The 25,405-nt window shown below is 34.6% G+C and overlaps 3 protein-coding genes across 8 annotated transcripts in view; all 3 read right to left on the bottom strand.

Annotated features, from left to right (window-relative positions):
• LOC109829806 (probable G-protein coupled receptor 152) lies at nt 5,974-7,407 on the bottom strand. Its single transcript, XM_020396851.1, has 3 exons — nt 7,282-7,407; nt 6,843-7,175; nt 5,974-6,455 (listed from the first exon to the last, which is right to left on the bottom strand). The coding sequence occupies exons 1-3, from the start codon at nt 7,337-7,339 to the stop codon at nt 6,061-6,063; spliced, it is 786 nt and encodes a 261-aa protein (XP_020252440.1). The 5' UTR covers nt 7,340-7,407; the 3' UTR covers nt 5,974-6,060.
• On the bottom strand, nt 8,423-13,813 carry LOC109829805 (tubulin beta-8 chain). The gene is made up of 3 exons (XM_020396850.1): nt 13,420-13,813; nt 9,449-9,718; nt 8,423-9,362 (listed from the first exon to the last, which is right to left on the bottom strand). The coding sequence occupies exons 1-3, from the start codon at nt 13,811-13,813 to the stop codon at nt 8,683-8,685; spliced, it is 1,344 nt and encodes a 447-aa protein (XP_020252439.1). The 3' UTR covers nt 8,423-8,682.
• Nucleotides 19,035-25,405, bottom strand: part of LOC109829804 (alpha/beta-gliadin A-III-like) — a 15,054-nt gene continuing 8,683 nt past the window's right edge. For 4 of the 6 annotated variants that reach the window (XM_020396845.1, XM_020396844.1, XM_020396849.1 and 1 more), the window contains 2 exons: nt 24,427-24,584; nt 19,035-22,840 (listed from right to left, as the gene is read on the bottom strand). The gene's annotated coding sequence lies outside the window, so the exon portion shown is untranslated. The remainder of the gene's footprint in view (nt 22,841-24,426; nt 24,585-25,405) is intronic. The other 2 variants (XM_020396847.1, XM_020396846.1) reach the window with 2 other exon arrangements.

Here is a 25,405-nt window from a genome sequence, read left to right as displayed (position 1 = left end):
CACATAGCTTAAAGATAAACCAACTGTAATCACATATAATACTTGGTTAATGAGAATATATAGCTATAGAGTTATAGGAGCTAGGGGGAATCATATGGATATAAAAACTCAAAGGAGTGGAATTATACAATTCCCTAATCATGGTTCTGATGTGTAGGCATGTCAATAAACAATTCTATCAGAATTACCAAAATATCCACACAGTGAATATGCTGATGCTTAATTTACCTATGCCAATAGCGCAGCTGGTAGATAACAAGGTATAATAGCTTTCAGATTATATACACGTACACACATAAATTAATGGGAATATTGTTATTTACTGACATAAAATAGTTTAGAAAAATAAACAAAAGGTGGGTGAAAACATAACTAATTTAGATTAATAACATCTTTATTAGTTGAAATCTTTACCGAGAATAAGTATTTTTGCATATATAGTACTGAAATATCTATTTCCACAAGCACTGTTGATATACTATACCAATTTCTTTTAGGTGTAGTTTTCCGAAGGTTAGTCTACAAATGGAATTTTCGACAGATGTGCCTTAAATAGCCAGCCTTTTTATATAGTATTTGATGTAGATATTTTAAGCATATATACTAGTTAAGGAGTATAAGGAAGTAAGGTGTATATATACTAATTAGTAATTAATCTTGCATGACATGTAATCATTTTTACTCAAGAGTGCTTAGTGGTAATTATGCTTCAAATTAGGGCATCTATCACTAGTAACATTGAGAGAGAAGTCTAAAAGGGGACAATATTGTCCTTAAAATTGAGTTTTCTTGTAGAATGCATTAATCTCCTTCTATATGTTAGGATTTCATAGACAGTGTATTCTTGCAAAAAAAAGAGAGAGAGAGAGAGAGAGAGAGAGAGAGAGAGAGAGAGAGAGAGAGAGAGATGTGCTTATGGATTGAGGAAGCATCCAAAGGGATCGCATTGATTCTTCTCTATTGATCAAATATGTAAGGGAAAGAATCATGCAATCTCTTTGGATCCCTCCTCTACTCATTCTACGATTATCATCATGCAATATTCAGTGCTTATTAATTGTGAGCCTTCATGCAAGGTAACCAAACTTATGCTTAACAAAAATTTATTTGCATGAATTCTTCGTCAGCTAGTTTGATCCCTATGAGCTCCCTTTTAATATTTTTCGGTAATATTATTACTAGGAATATTATTTTTGTATTTTAGATAAACAAATTCCATGTTATGGCAACTTTAGAAATAAGCAGGCAAATTTTACACTATTAATTGTTACTTTGTTAGAGGATGGTATTCTTCTTAAGATCTTGGTTCTTGGTTACTTCGTGTATTCATTTTATTTGCATATAATTATCAGTATAGAATAGAGATTAGACTTAGAAACCCTAGAGAAGCCTTTCATGTTTTCTCTTTTTGCTAAATTTCTTTTCTGCTGGAAATTAATCCATAAGATTATATATTAAAATTTTCATGAAAAAAATACGAAAAGGAAAATTAATATATGTCTAGATAAATTGACAATTATTATACCACAATTAAACAAGATATAGCAGATAACTTTTGTGGAAATATATTGGCCTGTAATTCTACAAAACTAAGTTTAATTAACATATTTAATTAACTACAAGCATACATTTGCACATAATTAACATGAGCATATCAAGTATCCAGTATCGTACGTCCTTGATTATCTCATCCTTGAGTAGATATTCATTTTAAATTTCATCCTTTTCTATTCCATGCTCTTACATAAATAAATAAAAAAAGACCAATGGATCGAATTTTTTCATGAAGATATTTTTGATACAGAATTACTAATACAAATGACATGATGAATTATATATGCACATGTCAATGATCTACGTTATATCGAGCTAGCAATCTCTTGAGCTTGAGGTGTGTTAGTTTTAGGTAGTGTACACTAGCTTGGTCAAATATATCTTACTTTCTTGAGCTAGTGTTGATGCAATGAATCAAGAGTCAAATACGTGCACATGCTGGCAACTATATTCGCACATGCATTTCCTTGCTCCCTCCCACTCCCTTTTTTTTTCTTTTTCTTTTTTTTTTTTTCCATAATGATATATGGATACCTTAATTTCATGAAGATTCTCGATTTCCCACAATAATTTGAAATCACAAAAATTAAATAGTACCCATATGCTCAATTATTTATGCATGGTCTTTTCACATTGATCTATCCTATGATTTTCATCACAAGAATGTCCTTATTTGTCCTCCAAATCGTTTGAACTCAAAGCGCATTATAAATTCTCTTGGCATGTGTATATATGCTACCTTCTCCATTAATATCAGATCAAGAGTTCAAATGAACTTGGATCCTTTCTACTATAAAAATAAGTAGTGAACAAACCACCACTTTTTAAACAATCAATGATTACCTAGTGTGTGATTATACTATAGTCTAAATCTAACACGTACTTATAATCCGAGACCCGTACTTAAAAGGGAAAAAAAAGTCATAATCACCGTCTATATATATCGTTAGTGGACATAATTAATTAATTAAATACTGGTCCGTCGGGTACGTTTGATATTAGAGATGATCGGAATCGGTGTTCAAATACATGTGCCGTCAAGGGGAAAAGGGAGAAAAAAGAAGGAAAAGTAGTGAAATTAAGCTTGGAGTTCGAGTCACAAGGGTCCCGTGAAATTTGGCTTACGTTAATGGGACCTAATTTCACAAGAGACGCTTTTGTAGTCTTCGAGACATCGCCCAGAGATTTGGTCAACATTCAAGCTAGAATATTAACATGTGAAGAAGTTAACTATATATCATATCATACTCCTTTTAAAAGCACGAGTTCCGAAAATCTTTTTTAGACAAATATACCCCTTTATAGTTTGAATCCATAGAAATGATTACCATGATACACCTAAAATTTTTGACATTTAAATTTAAATTTTTTAATTAACACCCTCAATATCTCAAAAATTATAGAAACACCTTCAAAAGTTCAAATTATAAAAAGCCACCCTAAAGTTCTAAAATTTGTAAATAACATAAGATGAATTCAAGATATTACCCTTAGACACCTGAAAAATTAAAATTTGCCGAAATTAACCTCAAAATTTTTAAAAAACTCCTTCAAAATTTAAAAATTGTAAAAAAAACTCTAAATTTTCAAAATTTTTAACTAGCGCACATCAAATTCGTCGATTGGTAGACCGCTGAAATTTAATATTTTTTAAAATTAATCTATAATTTTAATAATTACAAAAGACACCCTTAAAATTTTAGAGTTACAAGAAATATACTAACATTTAAAAAATTACCACCAACATATGAAACATATAATTTACAACTACCAAACTTAAAAGTAATTTTTTTTAAAAACTCTTTCAAAATTTTAAAAATTACAAATCACACCCTCAAAGTTTAAAACCACAAAAATGGGCTAAAATTTTAAAACTTGGCAAAAAAAAGTGTAATTGTTTGGTATTTTTCATATATATATATATATATATATATATATATATTAAAATTTCTAATTTAGGGATTTACTATCCATTTTCAGCATCTAAGAATAGTCTAAGTTGATACTGGTAAACAAAAACAATAAGAATTGATTAAAAACATCCGGTTAATGGATAAAATTTTTAAAAATATTATAGATTAAAAATTATCGGCACTATATAAATTAAAGTAATTTCATATAATTTTAGTAATAAGTTGGGGTAGCCAAAATACATTCGTAACATTAATTGATAGATGTTTAAATCCATAGAAATGATAAAACACTATAATATTATACCTTAGCATTAATTGATTTTAATTTAGAAACTTTAATCTTTGACGTTAATAATATTTATAGGGTAAAAGAATACAAGGAATTACATATGGAGAAACTATTAGAATATTTAGAGATAACTTTAAAAGAATTGAGTTATTTCCATTGCAAATGGGAAAGTGATGGAAATAAATCTAAAATTCAGAAAACGTCAATGAATCACTTGAATTGGCATTAACATAAGACATATCTATTAATGAAGCACTGAATGAGTTACATTAAAAAATAATTTAATAACTTTATCCTAATCAAAGAAAAAATCTCCATGGAAGACATAAGAAAAATTAGTAAGTATTCATAAATTCCATACTGTGTTCTTCAAATTAAATATTAATATTATAATCTAAGAGAAATTGGTAATGAATAATGCAGGTATTTAGTTTAGATCTTTATGGAAAATGACAGGGATAGAGCAAAGGTAATATTATTGAAATAACAAAAATTCTTATTGGATACACATCAGAAGAATTCATTTTAGAGGAAAATAAAGAGATAGCTTCTAATTTATTTAAGTAATAAATTAGGAACACAAATAATTTTATATATATATATGAAATTAATATTTATTCTCATTGAAATAGAAAAAAATAATCAAAGTCTATATTTTGAGCAGTTTGTGTTGAACATCATAAGTACATTTGACTTCTTTGTAAAGTTAAATGAGATGATAAAAAATTAACGAGCCCAGGAAAGATAATAGCATAAAAAATACAAAATTAGCCTGATGTCATAATTGATGTAGATGATGAAGACAATACTCTAGAATTACCCGAGAAATGATAAATGATAAACCTGAAGAAGGATTGATCTTAACTCATTAAAAAATAAAATAGAAGAAATAAAAAATAATATTTTCTAAATATTTTATAGAATAGTTTAATTATTTTGAGTGAAATTAGGAATCTTTAGAAGGGAGTTTCATAAAATTTTTTTAGTACTTTTATATTCCTATGTAGATGTTTTTATCATATAAAAGTATACCAGAGTTAGCATTAATCTTTAATTTATATTTTTTTTATGAAGTCTATCAATGATTAGGAATAAACTTCATATTCTCTTTTGCATCGTTTTAACATACTTTAAATCAATCATTTTGCCATATTGATTTTAAATATTCACCTTCTTTGTATAACACTATTTTAATATTTTTCACTTTGCATTGCTATACTTTCTCAAATAAAGCTTAGTTTCATATTGATCAAAAATAATATGAAAATTTAAATTATTTTTAAATTATATTTGTTTTTTGTCAATTCAAATATCAACATGAAAATTTAAATTGGGTGTATCCCATTTAAACAAACATAAAAAAAATAATTGGGATGTAAGAGTTTAAAGAAAAAAATAAGCACAAACTGTCAAAAATACTTAATCATGGTATTAAATCACGTGCATTGCACGTGTGTAAAAACTAGTATATATATATATATATATGATGACTTGTTATTCTTCAGTTCATACGTACGTATGGCTGCCCGCTGTGATCAAATAGCTATAGGGAATTAACATACCCCATTATTTATGCAGAGGCATTTAATTCCTTCGGATAATAAAAATGCGCATACATTCATTTCCTGTATTACGTACGACGGTTTACGTACTGACGAATCATTCATGTTATTGTTAGAGGATAATGCATGAAATTAATGCAAAATAAAAACAACAGTTGGTGATCGATATGCTTTTGGTCAAGAATATTTATCAAATGCGTATCATCAAATATTGCAGAGACTGATGATGTTTGATCGAAGATTGGGAAAACGAGTTTCTTAATTTCTTTCTTTCTTTTTATAAAAAATTACCACGATTGATGTTCTGCATCCATTCAGTCAATTGTGTGAGAACGTAATTGCTACGGGCAAAACTAGCTATGAGATGTGATTGTATGTATTCTTATTGAAAAATAATTAGATGGATATATGGTCAAATATGTTCACCGTTAACAAGAGTTGGCATTTTTAAGCAAATAAGGCCCTTGGTAGTATCCTAACAAATAACGTATCACAGAAAGAGACATCTTGCGCATGAATTAATGTTGAAATATATATCCAAACAAATAAAAAAATGAGATCAATTTATGGATAAATCAGTACTTACGGAAGAGAATACACATGACATTCATCTAAAGCATCATGAATATTAATAAAAATTTTAAAACTGTTTTTTTTAAATCATTAATATTCATATAATTACAATAATACATATCATGTATAAACATTGTGCATCATAATTGAAAATAACCAATATTGGGACTTAAGCAATCACGTCATTGTCATCCTGCTCAGGATCCGCACCATCTCCATCATCAATAGCAGGAGCCTCGGAAGCACTATCATCTTCTGCTGAGTCCAACGGGCTGCTAATTGGTTTGTTGGTCGGAGTGTCCAATGGGCTGTCAGTTGGGCTGGCTTTCAGGGAGGCCAACGTGCTAGCTTTAGGGCTTTCTTTTGGAGGACCCGATGGGCTGCCAATTGAGCTTGCTTTGGGAGAGCCTAATGAGCTCTCAGTTGGACTGGCCTTAGGAGAGCCCATTGGGTTGTATTTTGGGCTTGCGTTTGGAGAACCTATTGGACTAGAGACCGGACTATTAGTAGGCCCAGAAGCTGCACCGAACTGGCGGGCCTGGCAAAGTTCAGGAAGAGGTGTTCCTGTTTACATAACATAATTAGATCCACTGCTAACATAAAAAAATTAAGTACATTTAAATGCATATTATGTAATCTACTTTATATTTGTTAATGAAATGTTATAGAACTATCTTCTTCTGAAAGAACGATTAGAAATTGAAAAGAATTAGATGATTTGTTACAAAATGGTTCATTCAAACCATTAGAAAAGAGATTTGCAAATTATTTAACCATGTGCAATGGGCGTGTATAAAAACTAGTAAAGAATCAAACACGAAGGTCTCCTTTGACTTATTAGATTACATAATTCGCACTCAATTTAAACATAAACAAAAAATTGAAAAACGAAACAAAATAAGGCATAATTATTTAACAAAATAAACCGAAAACAAACCAAATTTGCTCTACCTTCAGCAGCAGCAAGATTGTAATAGAGATCAATAATGTTGGCGCAACGCTGGAAGCACTCAGGCGAGCACAATCTATCCAGAAACCGAAGCTCCGTAAGCAAATCCGACGAGATTCCCACCGAGTTGCGGTCCACCCCGCAACTGTTGATGCACTCGTCGGTCTCGACGTGAGCGGAGATTCGCGCGACGCCGATGTCTGAGGTCCCGCACTCGTACTCTGTCTGCGCACCGACGCCTCGGTAGCTCTCCAGTATGCATCGTTTGGACGATGAGGAGACGGCGAACGCGCACTGGTTTTTTGGTAAATTCTCGCAGATTACGTCAGCAGCAGCTGTAACGCACAAAATTTATATATACGTAACTAACTAACCGCTAAAAGATCACAAGTCACGGTAGATAAAAATGGATCCGTAATTGGGATTCATAAATGCACAAACCGAGGGCTGACGGAAGGAGGAGAGAGAGGGAGACGAGGAGGAGGGGGGAGGGCATCATGCAAAATTTTGAGGGGAGCCGAGGTGCGGAATGATCTCGTTCGTTCTCCTAATCTCTTTTATCCCGAATTGTTTTTGTTTGTTGGGTGTCGGAAATTTTCGAGGGCTAAAAGCGGGTGTTTGTTGTGGAAACTAATGAGCAACGGAGGATCAGAGGTTTGATTAATATAGCGCGTGCGGTTTATAGGGAGGAGAGCGGTCAGAGAACCTGGGCTATTTTTGGGCGGTTGATATATAGCAGTTTGCATCCAGCTTAGAAATTGATCGATGATCTTTGTAATTCGTAACCATTAACTATATTTTGCAACGGTTGTTGTGACAATAGGTGGAAGTTTTCTGAACATCAATCTGTCGCCGTAACAGGCTTTTTAGGTCGTAAGTTTAGAGCTCCGCTCTTGTTGTCTGCTGCCAAAATAGGTATCCATCAGTAATATTGAAGATGTGTAATTAACACCTTGTTAATAACTTGTTAATAACTACTTCGCATCTTTTTTATCGGCTGATATTGGTTTAACAAATTGTTAAAGAGTTGCCGCATTTTCTGGGAAATACATTGCGGTAATAACGAAGGGGAAAAGCCGCAAAACACAAATTTGCATCCAGGCTCGATAAAGTCTGCACAGCTGCAGAATGACTGTTCAAGTTGTTATTCAAGTAGAAGTATAAGATTGTAATAAGCAGAAAAAATCCAGGTTAAACCTGACTGCTACTCTGATTCCTGTATATATTTAAACAGCGGCAAAACATTTAAGACCGGACGCAATGGAAAATTTAGCAAGCTTCGGACACGAACTAACTTGTTTCTGCACATAAACGCCAGCACCTTATAAGAACTCAAATAGAAATCAGCAGATAATACTATATCCACCGAAACAAAAATATCAGAATATAAAGACTTCAGCAAAACACTTTGCCATTCGGAAGAAATAATTAAAAGCTGAGAACAAAAAGTCAGTATCACTTCTAGCAATGATAACTTCCAGAAGGAAAAAAAAAAAAATAGAATCAGAAATGAGAATTCCCTGAAATAAAGAAACAGATTCAGAAAGTGAATAACATTCCAACATAAGGAAATTTTTCAAAATGACGAAAAGCAGTAACCAATTTCTCATTCCCAATCCAGAACAAATCCAAATACTTGTGCCAATTTCAACGCATATTTGCCACACCCAGCCAACAGTCTAGCTCAAAAACATAACCACAAGAAACTAAAAACTGCCAGTACTAGACCACTACCAATCATACAACAGTACTTAATTGAAACGAAGTTACACCTAAAGTCATGTCATTCAGTTACAGCATAAACCGGCAACTGGAAGTTGCAGCCACACTGTTTTGGTTGAGTTACTGCTCATACGTCTCTTCTTCACCCTCTTCATCTTCGTACTCTTCTTCATCAGCAGTAGCCTCCTGGTATTGCTGGTACTCGGAAACCAAATCATTCATGTTGCTCTCGGCCTCAGTGAACTCCATCTCATCCATCCCTTCCCCTGTGTACCAATGCAAGAAAGCCTTCCTCCTGAACATAGCAGTGAACTGCTCGCTGACTCTCCTGAACATTTCCTGAATCGAAGTCGAGTTCCCAATGAAGGTAGAAGCCATCTTCAAGCCGGTGGGGGGAATATCACAAACAGTAGACTTGACATTGTTGGGGATCCACTCAACAAAGTATGAAGAGTTCTTGTTCTGCACATTGATCATCTGTTCATCTACTTCTTTGGTGCTCATCTTGCCTCTGAACATGGCAGATGCAGTAAGGTACCTCCCGTGCCTTGGGTCAGCAGCACACATCATGTTCTTTGCATCCCACATTTGCTGGGTGAGCTCGGGGACTGTGAGGGCACGGTATTGCTGGGACCCACGGGAGGTCAAGGGAGCAAAACCCACCATGAAGAAATGAAGACGAGGGAAGGGGATCAGATTAACAGCCAGCTTCCGGAGATCAGAGTTAAGCTGACCAGGGAACCTCAGGCAGCAGGTTACACCAGACATTGTTGCAGATATCAGGTGGTTCAAGTCTCCAACTGTTGATGAACAACAACATGAAGTTAAGTGCTATAACAACAAAGTAAGAGAAGTGATGGATGTGAAGGGGGGTTTTGTTGCTTACAGCTGGGTGTGGTGAGCTTGAGAGTTCTGAAGCAAATGTCATAAAGAGCTTCATTGTCGAGGACCATACACTCGTCAGCATTCTCAACAAGTTGGTGAACTGATAATGTTGCATTGTAAGGCTCAACAACCGTATCTGAGACCTTGGGAGAGGGGAAGACGGAGAAGGTGAGCATCATTCTATCGGGGTACTCTTCTCTGATCTTGGAGATCAGCAGGGTTCCCATTCCCGAACCTGTTCCTCCTCCAAGGGAGTGGCAGACTTGGAACCCTAAACTTTTTTTTTAGAATGAAGTTTTAATTAGTATAAGCAGAATAAAAGTAAACATGTATTCAGCTCGTTGGCATCGAACAGCTTTCCACAATTTAAACTAAATAAAACCCCACTAAAATTGTTGAAAGTTACATACAAAAGCTGAACTAAAAGAGGTACAATATTAAACATGAAGGAGCTGAAGGACTCCAATAAAAAAAGAGCAGATTTGTATACCATAGACGCAAAGCTACAGATCTCTAGGTATGTTAGTTCAAAATCATAAAACACAATATAATTTATGATATCATACACCTAATTATTTAAAGTACAAAACTGCATACGTAGACCCTTAACAACATCATAAAATAAGATCAAAAGCTAGGTATGTCAGTGAACAACGCATCAACATCTTGAGACAAACTATTCCAAAATTGCTACAGCTAACATGAACGGATCAAAACCTTGTAAACTAGTAAAACATTAGATAACAATGAACCATATCAAAATCGCTACATCAACACCCTGCCGCTCTCCTGAAACGTGTAGTGATAATGTAACGAACTGTTTGCTAAATAACGACAGGTCAAACTAAAATCCAATAAACTTGAAATATGAAACAACATGATCAAACATCTTAAGAGAGAGTACTCAAAGATCTATTAAAAAAACAATTCATTTAAGATTAGCTACTCAAACACCTCCAGATCTAAGCACTACGCACCAAAAACTGTAGATCCAGTTTTTAGGTATTAGGTTTGGACAAATTTTTAAAACCAACTCCTTTACACTTTTATTTGCAAAAAACGACCCGTTTCCAAAAAAAAAAAAAAAAAATTCAAAATCGACCTGGTTTCAGCCCTGGCGCTGAAACCAGGTTGGTTTTTGAAATTTTTTATCCGAAACTTCACGGGAGTTCAACTCCCGTGAACTTTAGCATATTTTTGAACTTCACGGGAGTTCAACTCCTGTGAAGTTTAATTTCTTAAATAAACTTCGGGAGTTGAACTCCCGTGAAGTTTTTTAAGTTGAACAAACTTCACGGGAGTTCAACTCCCGTGAAGTCTGTTGGGAGAGCAAAAACTCCACGGGAGTTGAACTCCCGTGGAGTTACAGTCCCCAATTGCCAGAGATCGATTCTCTGGCAGTTTTCACCTGCAACTCCACGGGAGTTGAACTCCCGTGGAGTTTTGGCCTGCCTACCTCGACCGCCAGTCCCTATCCCGCCGGAGTTGATCGCTCTCGCCGTCGTTGTCGCCGGAGTTCACCGTATATTAGGGCATCGACAAATTGTAGGTAAATTCATCTAATTTTTTTTCTTTATTTCTTGTATATTCGCACTATTTCGTGGTGATCTCATGTAAAAAAAATTATATTTTAGAAATTAATTGTGGATTGTTTATGATTTTTGTGAAGAAAATTTAAATAATTTAGTGGATTTAGAGGGGGAATTGTCAAAAATGTAAAAAATTAGTGTTACTACATATTTAGGAATATCAATATATGAATTTGGGTAAAATTATGGTTTTCTAAAATTGATATAGGATTTAATGGTAAGTAACAGTTAATTTCTAAAGTTTTTTTGTGTAATATTTATCTTGAATGTTTTACTCTTCAGAGATAATGATGAACGATCGAATAGTAATTTTGTGTTCGTATGATGGGAAGATTAACTATCTCAAAAATAATATGCCCGTTTATGAAGGAGGTGCGACGAGACCGTTGTTTATAACAAAATCATGTACCTTCGATGAGTTGGTTAATGAATTACACAAACTTACATTAACCAACTCACGTGAATATCACCTCAATGTTATTTGCAATTATCCTGTTATGAAGAACAGAACAAGTGACTATGATATGGATCTCATTGGAGTCTTACGCGACGAGAAGCGTTCTGTCGAATTATTCATTGAAAAACATCAGAGGAATTTGGACAAATCGTTGAATAACAACGGAATGTACTCCCGCATGTTGAAGGACCTTGAAGTTGATTCCGTCGGCTTTTTATCTCCTCAACAAGATGAAGGTTAGACACAATCACAATACATGAGCGGTCCTTCATTTGTGGGCACTTCAAATGCTTTCGATACTAACATGGGAGTTCAAGAAGATAATGCAAATGTCGAATCCGAGAATAATGATGAAGAAGACGGCTTACAAATTAATAGCATGACGTTGATAGATCGTGATGAAGGGGACAACCAACACATTAACGGATGTTATACTAATAATGAGTATGTCATCTTAGAGGATCCGTCGCCCGATGAACTTCAAGAAGAAGAATGGATTGATAACTCCATGATGAAAAGTGTTCCTATTAGCACTAATAGCGGTGATAATACACAGGACGATGACTTCTCATTCATGAAGGGAGATCTTTATGAAAGTAAGGAGAAATTGATCCATGCGCTTCGCTTGTATGTCATTGTAAAAAATGTCAAGTTTAGACCAATAAAAAATAACACAACAAGCTATAATGCGGTTTGTTTTTATCGCAAAGATGATGAAGACGAAGATCTTGGTGGACACCATGACGGGAATGCGAATTGTCCTTGGAAGCTTAATTCACGTTCAGGTGTAAGAGTAGGTGGGCAGAGACCAACACCTTTCACATGCGAATTTTCTAACTTTTATGAATTTTCAAATACTATACTTTTTTGGATTTGATATTGCTTATATATGTACTATTTGTGAGTATTGTTTGATTCGTGCTCTATTTTGCATTTTGGTTGAATTATGTATATAGTGTTGAGATTCAGTGTATATGAGCTCAATTATTGTTAACAGGCTCTTTGTGAGTATTGTTCGTGCTCCATTTCGGTTGAATTATTGATTCATATTGTTGTAATTCATTGTATATGAGATCAATTATTGTTAACAGGAAAATATAAACTTGTATCAATGTAGAATTGTGTGAATTCATTGTATATGAGATCAATTATTGTTAACAGGAAAATATAAACTTGTATCAATGTAGAATTGTGTGCACAGTTACAATTCTAGCTCTTTTCAGGTTTCTGGAAATGAGCATGTAACTCCACGGGAGTTCAACTCCCGTGGAGTTTTTGCTCTCCCAACAGACTTCACGAGAGTTGTACTCCCGTGGGAGTTGAACTCCCATGAAGTTTGTTCAACTTAAAAAACTTCACGGGAGTTCAACTCCCGTGAAGTTTATTCAAGAAATTAAACTTCACGGGAGTTCAACTCCCGTGAAGTTTAAAAATATGCTAAACTTCACGGGAGTTGAATTCACGGGAGTTGAACTCCCGTGAAGTTTCGGATAAAAATTTTCAAAAATCGACCTGTTTCAGCGCCAGGGTTGAAACCAGGTCGGTTTTTGAAATTTTTTTTTGAAACGGGTCGTTTTTTACAAATAAAAGTGTAAAGGGGTTGGTTTTGAAAATTCCTCCTATTAGGCTTTAGTCTTCACCCTACAACTCCTAGGTTTTCTTCCTGAAATAATACGTACTAAGATCCAGCAGATCTAGATAAAAACATAACACACTAAAATCAACATATTAAGGTTAGCACACGTCAAAATTTTAGTGAATAGCTACTCAAAAATTATCTAGAACAGCATATCTCATGTATCTGCTCATATACAGGAAAAACCGCAGTACAACATTAATTATTTAATGATTCGCTACAAGAACACTTGCAGATCTAAGCATCAAACAGCAAAAACTCTACAGATCTAGTGAATGAGAGCATTATACCTTGCAAACAGTCACAATTCTCGGCCTCCTTCCTCACAACATCAAGAACCGAATCAATTAACTCCGCCCCCTCGGTGTAGTGCCCCTTGGCCCAGTTATTTCCCGCTCCGCTCTGCCCAAACACGAAGTTATCGGGCCTAAAGATCTGGCCGTAGGGCCCAGATCTGATCGAGTCCATCGTCCCCGGCTCCAGATCCATTAGAACAGCGCGAGGAACGAAGCGGCCGCAGCTCGCCTCGTTGTAGTAGACGTTGATCCGCTCAAGCTGCAGATCTGAGTCGCCGGTGTATCGGCCGGTGGAATCGATGCCGTGCTCTGCGCATACGACCTCCCAGAACTTGGCACCGATCTGGTTGCCGCATTGGCCGCCTTGGATGTGAAGGATCTCTCTCATTTTTCTCGAAGAACTTGGATTAGGGTTAGGGTTAGGGTTTTTTAAGGAGGACAGAGAGAGAATTTGGGCGAGCGAGGGGGAAGAGTGAGGGGTTGTTTGGTTATAGAAAATTTTTGTTTTGACACAGTAGAAGTTTCATAAATAATTTTTTTCACTATTTCAATAAATTGTGTTTGGTTCAACCTTTAACCGTACAAAAAAATTTCGGTAAAATACAAAAAACTGTACAAATTTACAAAAAAAATATTTTCCACTAATATAAAAAAGTGAAAAACACTCATAAATATGACACACCCATTATAATATTATTTAACTTACCCGTACCCATATTTTCACTGCCCCAATTGAGCGGAAAACATTTCTTTTGGCCACCATAAGTCGGAAAAATCCTAGAGCATCCTCATTCGTACCCGCCCCCAAATTCATTCTCCCGCTTCAACTCTTCGTTCGTCGACGTTCTAGGGCTTCGCCCTTCGTTCCCGCCCCCAAACCAGTCTTGAGCGATTGAGGTTTCCTTACATCGAGCTCTCGTCGATGGTTATCCCCGCCCCCAAACTCATTCCATCCTCCTTCGTTCGTCGTCGGCGTTCTAGGGCTTCACCCTTTGTTCCCGCCCCCAAATATGATTCCAGGGCTCGAAATTTCCTTACCTCGAGCTCTCGTCCTCGGTGTTCTTAGTGTTACTTTGGGTTCCTCGGCGTTCCTCGGTTATTTGAGGCTATTGAGGCATAAAAATAAACCTCTAAACCCCCCTTTTTTATCCTTGATTATTCTGTTAATTTTTCAATTGTGGAATTTGATTTTTTTAGTCGATTACTTTGGGTTGATACTTGTGCTCGTTGTCGAGCTGTTGCGGCTGTTTTTGTTACAAATCTGATTTTGAGCTTGTTTAGCTCTATGTTGTGGATTTTTGGGTTGATACTTGTGCTCGATGTCGAGCTGTTGCGGCTGTTTTTTTGTTACAAATCTGATTTTGAGCTTGTTTAACTCTATGTTGTGGACTTTTGGGTTGATACTTGTGCTCGTTGTCGAGCTGTTGCAGCTGGTTTTTTTGTTACAAATCTGATTTTGAGCTTGTTTAGCTCTATGTTGTGTACTTTTGGGTTGATACTTGTGCTCGATGTCGAGCTGTTGCGACTGTTCTTTTTTTTCTGTTACAAATATGATTTTGAGCTTGTTTAGCTCTATGTTGAGTTCTTGCTTTTGGCAATGATGAAGATCAATTAAATAAGATTGCAAACTAATTTACAGTGTTCATAATAAGATAAGGCGTTCTTTACTACGTTATTGGAACGCAATCTACGTGAACTTGTACGTTTCAGTTGAGGCAATCAATTTTGATAAAACACCATTAGCTAAGCCAAATTTCTTCATGAAAATATCAAACTAATATTAATTCTTCATATGTTGGTTTATGTGGTATTTTCCGAGCATGCTGATTACAAAAAAGAAAAAATAGACTCTGTCATTCGAAAAATATTAATAGAATTTGTAGATTTTCCTAACCAAAATACATACATTTGTATTTGATGAACTTGATGAGTCACCGCGGTCTCTAACACTCTTACTCATGCTTTTCAATTGTGAAAATTTTGTGTTCATGGATGGTTAAGAATAGAATGATTTTATAAGAGTCGAGAATACAAAACTAGTCGTTAAACTAGCCGTTATAAAGTGATAAATATGGTAGTTGACACTTTTCTATAAATTTGGCATATGTAACCAACAAAAGAAAAGGAAAACTTGACATTTCTATAAAGTAATAGGCCCCATTTTCTTGTTTTGAACCAAACAAGCAAAATACAAAAAACAAGAAAACTTGTACTTTTGAGAACTCAAAACTTTTCCTATAATCTTTTTAAGAAATACAAGGAACTCTATCTTTTTGAGATTCTGCGTGAAAATAGAGGGCTGAGATTTTGCTTGGGAAAAGGTGGGAGGAGCAACGGTTTGATGAGAGAGAAATTTTGAATTTTGAATTGGGAATGAGTGCGTCGCACGTGGGAGCGAAAATGACGAAAATGGGTAAGTGGGGTAAGTGTGTGTTTGGTTCAATAGTGAGAAAGAATAGGATTAGGAAAATGATGTTTTTTATTAATTCCTACCTAATCTATAACAAAATTAAGGACAATTTTATGTTGTCATGGAATATTGTGGAATCTTATTTTTTACATTTCTATGTTTGTTTCATAACATGAAAATATAGAATTCAACTTTATAGAAACTCTCTAATTCCTATTCTTTAGTTTGGTTTGGAATGAGAAAATTTTAGGATAAATGGTGAGAACATCTTAGATATTCTTACCACTCACTAGTGAACAAAATATTTAAGTAAGAAGTTTAGGTAATCTTACTAGTTTACCAAAATTCAAAACCGAAAAAAACACTATAGCAACAACTAGTTCTAAGGTCTTAGAGGCTATAAATGTGGATTGAGGGCTCATGGTGCCAATGTATCCCTCATTCTTGCCACTTTTTTAAAATTCTCATAGTTTGTAAGTTTCCTCCCCTCCAACAATATGATATCAAAAGAATACCCTAAAATTTTAAAGTTTGGTGTGATTGCAATCTCCAAACACCCATAAAAGTGTGCAAGAATGGTAAAAATAAGGGGAGATATTATTGGGGGTGTGCAAAATACCCAAATAAAGAATGCATTTTTTTAATAGGCTCATGAAGGAGGAGAAATAAGCAACTAAGGAAACCAATTTGTCAAAGAAAATAGGTTTGGAGATAAGTATTTTTTGAAATCAAAGAGGCTGAAGAAAGAATTGAAACTTGTCAAAAAACAACTACTAGCTTGGGAATTTTCAGCAATTTTACTAGTGGTATTTTGTATTATTTTAATTATTATAAACCGCATGTCATGTACTTGTGTTTGCAAAAACTATTGATATTGTAATGAAATTTTTTATAGGAATTGAGTAAACTATCATTAAAAATCTAGTTGATATTGTACGACTCAGGAATATGTCATTTTGTCAAAATTGAATGCCCCACCTATAACTTACAGGGTTATTGTAGATTGCATTCTAATGATGGATTGCCTCACCTAAACATTGTCATTTCAATGTAGGATGCAATCTCATCACATATTGCCTCATTTGAACATAATAAATGCCGTAAGTTAAATTGCATTCTTAGTAAACGCTAATCATCATTGCTAAATATCAACTATGGAGCATCATAAGCTCCAGCAATTTATCAACTGACAGCAACAAAACCGCACAAAACGAGCAACACAAGCTCATGTATGATCATCAAAACCGACAGTAACATAGCCAAACCAAAGGAGCTTCACAAGCTCCATCCGATAGCAACAAAATCAAAGGAGCTTAGCACGCATTCTCAGAAGACAAGTTATTATAGTGATCACGAAAGAAACATATGTATTAGCACACATCCTCTTTAATTGTTCTTCATCTACGGTATCCATCTACATCCATTGTAAAATTAGCATACATCTAGAACTTAATATTTCCACTTATTCCAGATTAAAAATAATTAAATAACTAATACATATAATAAAATTTTAAAACAAAATATCTAAATATCCACAAATCTATTTTCAAATGAAACAACCAATTCATATATTGCAATCTTAAAACGAAATTACTAATTCATATATTAAATAACCAATTTATAATCATCCATGATCAACTGTGATAAATAACCGAAGCAATGAAGCTCTAAATTATCAAACATCCACTACAAAATCAACTATGACAAATAACCATCCATGATCATAAATTAATTTTTGTAAAAAACGAGTTATAGATTTATATCTTCAACTACCAAGGGGGTAATTCAAGGCTGAAAATCGAAGCAACAAACCAAAGCTACCAACCGAGAAATCGAAGCTCGAAATCAAACCCACCGAACCCACCGACAACAACTCACCGAAGCAACAAGATCGAAGAAAGGAGCTCGAAATCAAAGATTAATTTTTTGGGATCAAACCTCGAAATCGAAGAAATGAGCTCAAGATCGAAGCTGAAAACTAAAGCAACAAACCCAACTGACAGCAACCCACTGAACCCACCGACAGAAATTGAAGCCAACAATCGACAATAGAGTTCGATCCAGAGCCTCGTCTTTGAAAAAGAAATCGAAGAACGATTCGAGAAGAGGCGCGAAGATGATTGAGAAGAGGCGAGAGATGATTAGCAGGAGAAGGACGAAAACCAGATTTAGGGTTTGTGAAGAGGCGGGTTACGAAAAACAAAGAGAAAGGGAATAGGAATAGGTATGGGGATGTGTCAGTTTTTTCACCAAATTCCAGCCAAACCCATTGGATTTGGATTTCCATAAAACCCCTCATATTTTCCAACTTTATAGATTTTGAAATCTATAAAATTGTTATGAACCAAACTAAGGAATAGGATATATAAAGAAACCTTTATTTACAGTGATGCTCCGGTCAGATCCAATTCCTATTCCATAAAAAGAGTGAAACAAACACACCCTAAGTGAAAGAGGTAAATAAAATAAGGCAAGTTTGTTAATTATGATGCGTAATGACAGAGTTAAAGATGAAACGGGAATTGCGATTTTGTCGGAGAAGGGGGTCACGTGCTTCTGCACCTTGGAGGAAACAGTTGGAATTCTTATTGGTCTTTATCTCTGCGCTCACTTGTGCCCGCTTGCTGAATGCATGAAGAACTGAAGCATACAGTGTTTTCGTAGTCGAAAGTTTAAGCTTGCTTGACTGAATGCGTGAAGAATAACCCTTTCTTGCACCAAAATTGGGCATTCTATCAAGCATCAAGGTAACTCAACCACTTCCAAATCACTAAGAATAAAGTTTGAGATACTTCTATCAAAGGATCAAGAACAGGGGTTTGTAATAAAACTGATCGCTTATAAACCTATGGCATATCAAAGTCGAGCAAAATAAACATAGACGACAGTAGGAAGTAAAGAACAGTAGAAAACTAGGATGCAAAAAAGGACTGTACGCATGTTTATCTGCCTTTTTGCATATAATACCCCTTTTACAAGACATTGCTAATCACGGGCGTGACAGTACATGCTATAAAAACGAGAACCGCACTAGAAAGCAGGAAGTCGTCGCATAGTATTAAAACAATCAATATAAATGTGGTAACACATAACATTTTAAGATTCCAACAAAGCAACCTGTGTAAATTTATTCACCCATATGAAAGATTACATCACAAAGTTGATAAAGCCCACAAAAACAGTGTAATAAAGGGGCATATTTCCTGGAAAAATAGATTCATGGCTTGCAGAATATTTATGCCTTGTCATTCGAAACTGAGAACATAGTCAAACGACTAAAACCTTCAGTACAACAGTATACATTCATAAGCTTTATGTGATCGATAATTAGATGGCAACATCCAAGAAAACTAGTTCACAATGATAAAATTTTCTCAAGACTACAAAGAAATAAAAGGAAAAGGAAAAAAAAGGAGAACTGCATGATGGGCATACAGAATTAACCTCCAAGAACATGCTGCTGTCAAGTCCTCTGCACGTTATATTTGCAAGTCTTTAAAACTCCTTTCTGTTGGGGAAGCAGCTTTCTGCACAACAAAAACTAAAAAAAGACAAAAAGAAAGTGGAAAAGAAAACTATCTGTGATGCAGAATGTAAAAATCAAAACAAGATGGAAAAATCAGGATAATGTACTAACATTGTACATATGCATCAGCATAGTCTTCAAACTCCCTTGTGGTCCTTGTGGATAATGAACTGACACTGTGCGCATGCATCAGTGTAGTCTTCAAACTCCTTTGTGTCATTTTTTGTGCAACAACAGAAGCATACTAATGAACCTTTGCTTGCAAATACACTTGCATAAATGGTAAGTAGTTACTGACAAATACATCACCTAGGTGAATCTTTTGTCAAGCAAGTAGAATTACCTTGAATGAGGATTACACCAGAATTCAAATAAAATTTGAGGTGTTTGTCTTTGTAGTTTGTACTTGTTTACAATCTTGAATCTGACTCTTAAATTAATATTGGATGTTATTCAAAATAATAGCATGGAATAAAAATCAATTTGAGAAAGATCTATCGAGAAAGAGAGATTGAAACTCTCTCTCTCTCAAGATCAGTATACACGTTGGGAAAAAAATATATGAGAATCAAAATTGATCTTAACATATCTGCATAATAACATAGAGCACAAAGGATCACATATAAAGGGAATATTTAATAAAACAAAAGTATCAAAATAAATGCCAAAATTTTACAATATGAATAAAAGTATTTGATTTCTCATAAATGCTTTTCCAAACCAAATTTGAGCTAATAGTTACTAACACAGTGACATATTGGATTACTATTCGATCAACTTTCACCCCCATACACATGGTAGGTTTGCTACTAGAAAAATGGATAAACACACTTCTTCCTTGCACTCAAATATTGACATTTAGCATGTTTGCATGAAAGTTGAAGGCTCATGGCATGCTAATATACACTTCATTAGAGCATTTTTCATTATCTACTAAAAAGATCATGCAGCTGAATGTGTTTTCATTAACATAAAATAAACAGAAAATCAATATGCAGCTCGCATACAAGGTATAGGGAAAAGCGTTGCTTGTTCAAAGATAGAAATTCCAGTGCAAACCATCACCATAAATATTGGTGGATCTTTTGCACAAACTCAACACATAGGCTCCCAATTGATTTTATTATCACATACAACACGGTTAAAACATGCCCAAATGTCCAAAACGGCTTGCATATGAAAAGAAAACAAGGAGATATGTAACCCTTGATATGTCAATCATATTCTCCTAAACCTGCTACCTTTTTAAAGGAACCACTAACACTTTTTCAGAATTCCTTTAAGACCCCTGCATGACTAGTTGTCAAGTGAGTACCTATCTATTTCTATGCACAGTGCCACAGACTAGCTACAATAATTTAGCAGAAATAATGAGTCTTAGAATGGAAATAGTAAAGCAGAGGAATCAGGACTAAGAAAGAGTTAAGATAGAAAATCAAAGCCCAACAGAAAAATATAAAGAATAAAACAAGTGAATGTTTTTATCCGAAAAGCGGCAAATCAAAAAAGTATTTAAGTGACAAATAAGTATTTTCCAACGTTTAAAAAAGAGGAAGCACAACTGCGCAAGGCGAAGCATTAGACCCTTTTATGAAGCAATGCGTAAGCCTCAAAGCGTGAGGCGTAAGCCTGATGAGCTAAGTATATTTTAATTTATAAATATTATAAAACATATATAGAAGTATAAAAATTTAATATAGATACATTCAAGTCTTGATTAGTAAATAAGAATTAAATATGCTAAGTACTAATGCAAGTCATAATAAATTAAGCTGCACTTATACTATAAGATATGTATCTTATTTTTAGTCAAACAATCTTTTATATCCTCCTACCTTGTGTGAAGTGTGTGCCCCAAAAGAGAAGCGCTTCATGTAGCGTGAAGCACACACTTTAGTTATGGTTAAAGTGATGAAGCGGATGCTTCAAGGGATAAATAGCTTCACTTATCAGTTTCGAAGCGATTACCCTGCAAAAAGTTTTGAACCGAGTTTCATAAAGCTTTTTCAAACACTACTATTTTCATTATATGTATGAAGAGGTCCTATCTCCATGAAGGGTCAAATTACAACCCTAAAAACAGAAAGAATTTTTTTTAATGACAATATATTGGTATATTTATGTGTACACTTGTATATTCAGGCATCTCAGACGATATCTTCCCCAAGAGTATCTTCACTGAGGATCATAGTGCAAGGATAACTAAAATGAAGTCATCACGGATGCCTACTTGAGAAATAAATAACAAGCAAATAAAGCAGATAATTAAAACCAAGTATGAACTACTTGTTAACCAAGGACAGTTTCGAGCTTGGAAGATAAGCTATGTAAGCGAGAAAGATAATAGATAAATTGAAGGATTTATTTAGTAGCAAGGGACTAAGTGAGATAAACTTTGTAACCGAGAAAGATAATAGATAAATTGAAGGATTTTTTTTAGTAGCAAGGGACTAAAGTAAGAGTAATGCACTTAAGGATCTTGAACTTGGAATTGGGAAGATGAACTAGTAATTGATAATGTGAAGCATACATCAGAAGTGGTCAACAAAGAAAAGGATTTACATGTCTATCTCAATAGACGCACAGAATCAGATGGTTTAGTTTTACCACATAGCTCGTTAACTGCTAGATGGTGAGCAATATTATCAGGAAAAACAACCTATATTGATAAACACACATCAAAAGGACCAATGATATAAGGCCTAAAATATGTAATCCAATCATAATGCCCATAAAATTCTTATTCAATTTAGAGGAATAAAAATTCAGAAACCTTGTGAGTCCTTTCAGCAATTTTTCAATAAAAAACCAGTATCAACATAAACAATTGATGTGAGGTCAATAGCCAAATGTCCATTTCTACGTCATAATAAATTATCGTCTTAGATGTCCAACTACTATTTTCCAGAATAGCCACAGTTTTTTCAATCAGATCTCGCTGATACCACTATAGATATATTCCACAGCATAATTGATAAATGATCATCCTTTGTACCCAGTCTAATGTCATAAGTTCATATTGATAAAAATTATGACAAAATAGTTCACTTATAGGCCATTGTTTAGGAGGCACAGCTAAAGTCTTGAGGTAGTCTCGTGCACGAAGCCATTTTCCTCAGATGATGAACTACAATGCCATTAAATTATCAAACATGCTTTAGCTATAAGTGGGCTATAGATTTACAAATAGGACAAAGAACTAGAAATTTTTGAAGGATCTGGACTACTGATAAATTCTTGGTTCAAACAATTTGGATTCTTACTCCAAATAAATTTGACAAAGTTTAGCAGAAAAGAAGTCAGGGTTTACAGCATCAGAACAGAAAGACCAACCTGATATATCAACTGACAGAAATGAGTTGCTCTAAAGTCACAGAATAAAGTAAAATTACCAGATGAACGAATTGAGTCCCTGGAAAAACACTCTACTGAACCTGATATTGATAAAGTGAAGAAGCTCCTCTGCTCCAAAGAAATCCCTGAAAAGGAATAAATTTTACCCCTAGTTGAAAATTTGCAGTATAAATGACCACAATTATCAAGGATCAAGTGTCCTAAAGGGCATGAATAAAAAAAACAACTCTTTTTGAAACCATTGATCAGCATACAAGAGATTTTGAAGTTCCTGAACTATTCAAAATAATAATTTCTAGGAAAAGAATAAACAAAACATATTTTTGAAAACTTTCAAAGCTATAAGACTAGAGGCAAAATGTGCTTTCCACCACGCATTACATAAACATCTACAACTATAAATCGTCCGCAAAAGCTACTACCCTTGCAGTGATAGTGATATTAGTAAACTACTCAAATTAATTCATATGAACACAGAATGCCTGTAGAGAATGCTACTGGTTATGAAATATTGAAAATAACGGATTACAAGGTTCATAGAGCTTCTAAAAGTCAAGCAGGCTTCAGTTGAAATCCAAAGGAGCTAAATGCTGGTCTAACAGTAGCGTAACATGATAGGATTTGATATGGAGACTGTGTATTATAGTCTCCTCACAATCATATAGAATTTCTGTTGTTTAGCTCTGGAGCTCGCACCATGCAACAATGCAATATCCAATAGTAAATGTTTTAGTCTTCTGCCCTTAATCCAGAATCTTACATGAACAACGATTTTTGACAGTTAGTCCTTGGTAGCACCAGGTTAAGCCATACATCCAAGCAAGTTGTTCATGAACAAACCACTCTGACTTCAACTCAGTAAAACATGTTCGCCTTTTTAATCTAACTCATCAAGGAGCTCCAGATTGATCTTTAAACCAGCTTTGCTTATCTAATATTTATTAAGCTCAGCTATATTAATCAGTAACAGAGTTCCATAACAATTCCAAGGAATATTCAAAAAAACCTATTAACATTTTCCTAAAAGCATGTGGTAAGGTAATACAAACAATGAAGTTTTATCTCAAGTTTCGTGATCAGCCAAGGAATTATTTTGTTTCATGCAGCTGTGTTGAGGAACATTTCCATTGTTTACTGTCAAGATGTTTGGAACTTGAAGATTTCACTATTGAATTTTGTAAAAACCGGTATAAACTTTAGCTGGACTATAAATAGGCCCAGAGAACAACTTCGAAATTCAGCTTTTTCTAATGAAGAAATCATTAATAATTTTTGCTTAATCTCATTGTTTCTCCAGCTTTATAGTGTTAACAGTGTTAACTGAAGTCTCCATAATTTAGTCTCTTAAAGACAGAAGAACACGGAGCTAACTTCGACAAGAGTAAGCAAAGTGAAAGGTATATTGCCATCAATCTACCTCAAAAACATGAAGAAAGCCAAATTGATATGCCATAGACATGTGCCTTGGATAGAAACTAATGATTAATATTTTAACATCAAAGATTTGAGGTCTTAAATTAGATTGGAAGTGATCAGCAATAGAGGTTCTGAAGTAAAACTAGTCCAGTTTTGGGAACCTAATCCAACATGCAAATCAATGCGTGGGAGATATTATCCTGCCCTAAGTGATGTTAAATGCAAAACATGATGTGACGACACATTTGTGGCACTGTATTAAAGCACTAAGGTCCATAAGGTTCACATGACTCACCAAGTAGTGTGATACTTCACTTTGATCAAACGATAAAAATAGTCAACAAATAGGAGCGCACAAATCCAATACTCGAAACACCATTGTCGAAAATAGGCACCCAACACGGGACATGCAGATCAAGGTAGATATCCTCGCTTTCATCCTACTAAGAAGTTCTGTTGATTACAAGCGATTAATCAGAGTTATGAAATACCAAAATATTACTACAAACTGAATCATTTTAGAAAATTCCTAGTAAGTTGAAAATGACACATGAGAAGTTATTCTTAAGTACTTGGACAATATCACACTACAATTTCTATTAACTGTTTTCAACTTAAATGTTTGTCATACAAAGTACGAATTAGGAGAATAGGTATTTATTAAGGAACAATGCTCCTCCTGATTTATGTTATCAGAAGTTAAGGTCTGTAGCATCCTGCAGAGAGAAGGGTTACAGTCTCTCACTGGCTAATATGACATCACGATATTAGAGATAAATGTCTAAGACATACTTCCAACAATAAATTTGTCTCTTTCAACATATATGCCCAAGAAGCTAAGATACCAAGGCAGTGGTATAAGGGAAAAGCACAAATGTGTATATATATTCTAGATTGCTCTTTGAAACGTCTAAATGCTAATTCATTTATAAGCTCAGGTTCAGGTTTAGTAATGGCCCAATTATTAAACAGGTTTTGTTTTGGGTTGAAAGGACTTCGCTGGTCCACATCTAGTATTCCCCATATTGATTTTTGTCCCCAAACATCCTTGTAACCCACTGTTCTCAAGGACCAGTTTTGATGACATGTCACATTTCCCCACTGATTGAACATTTTGTTAGAAGATACAAACAAATTGGATTCAGCAACATATAATGGTGCTCACAGAAATACGGTCATTGCCTCATTGGGCATTTATTTATGTCCCCTTCCAAAATGTCATCTAATACACATGAATCCTCGACCATGAACCTCATTTTACTTGTCTGCCATGC

This window comes from Asparagus officinalis, chromosome 2, assembly GCF_001876935.1.
Source record: "Asparagus officinalis chromosome 2, Aspof.V1, whole genome shotgun sequence".
Taxonomy (NCBI): Eukaryota; Viridiplantae; Streptophyta; class Magnoliopsida; order Asparagales; family Asparagaceae; genus Asparagus; species Asparagus officinalis.
Note: the sequence above shows the minus strand (reverse complement) of the source record. Positions and strands in the feature narration are given on the sequence as shown.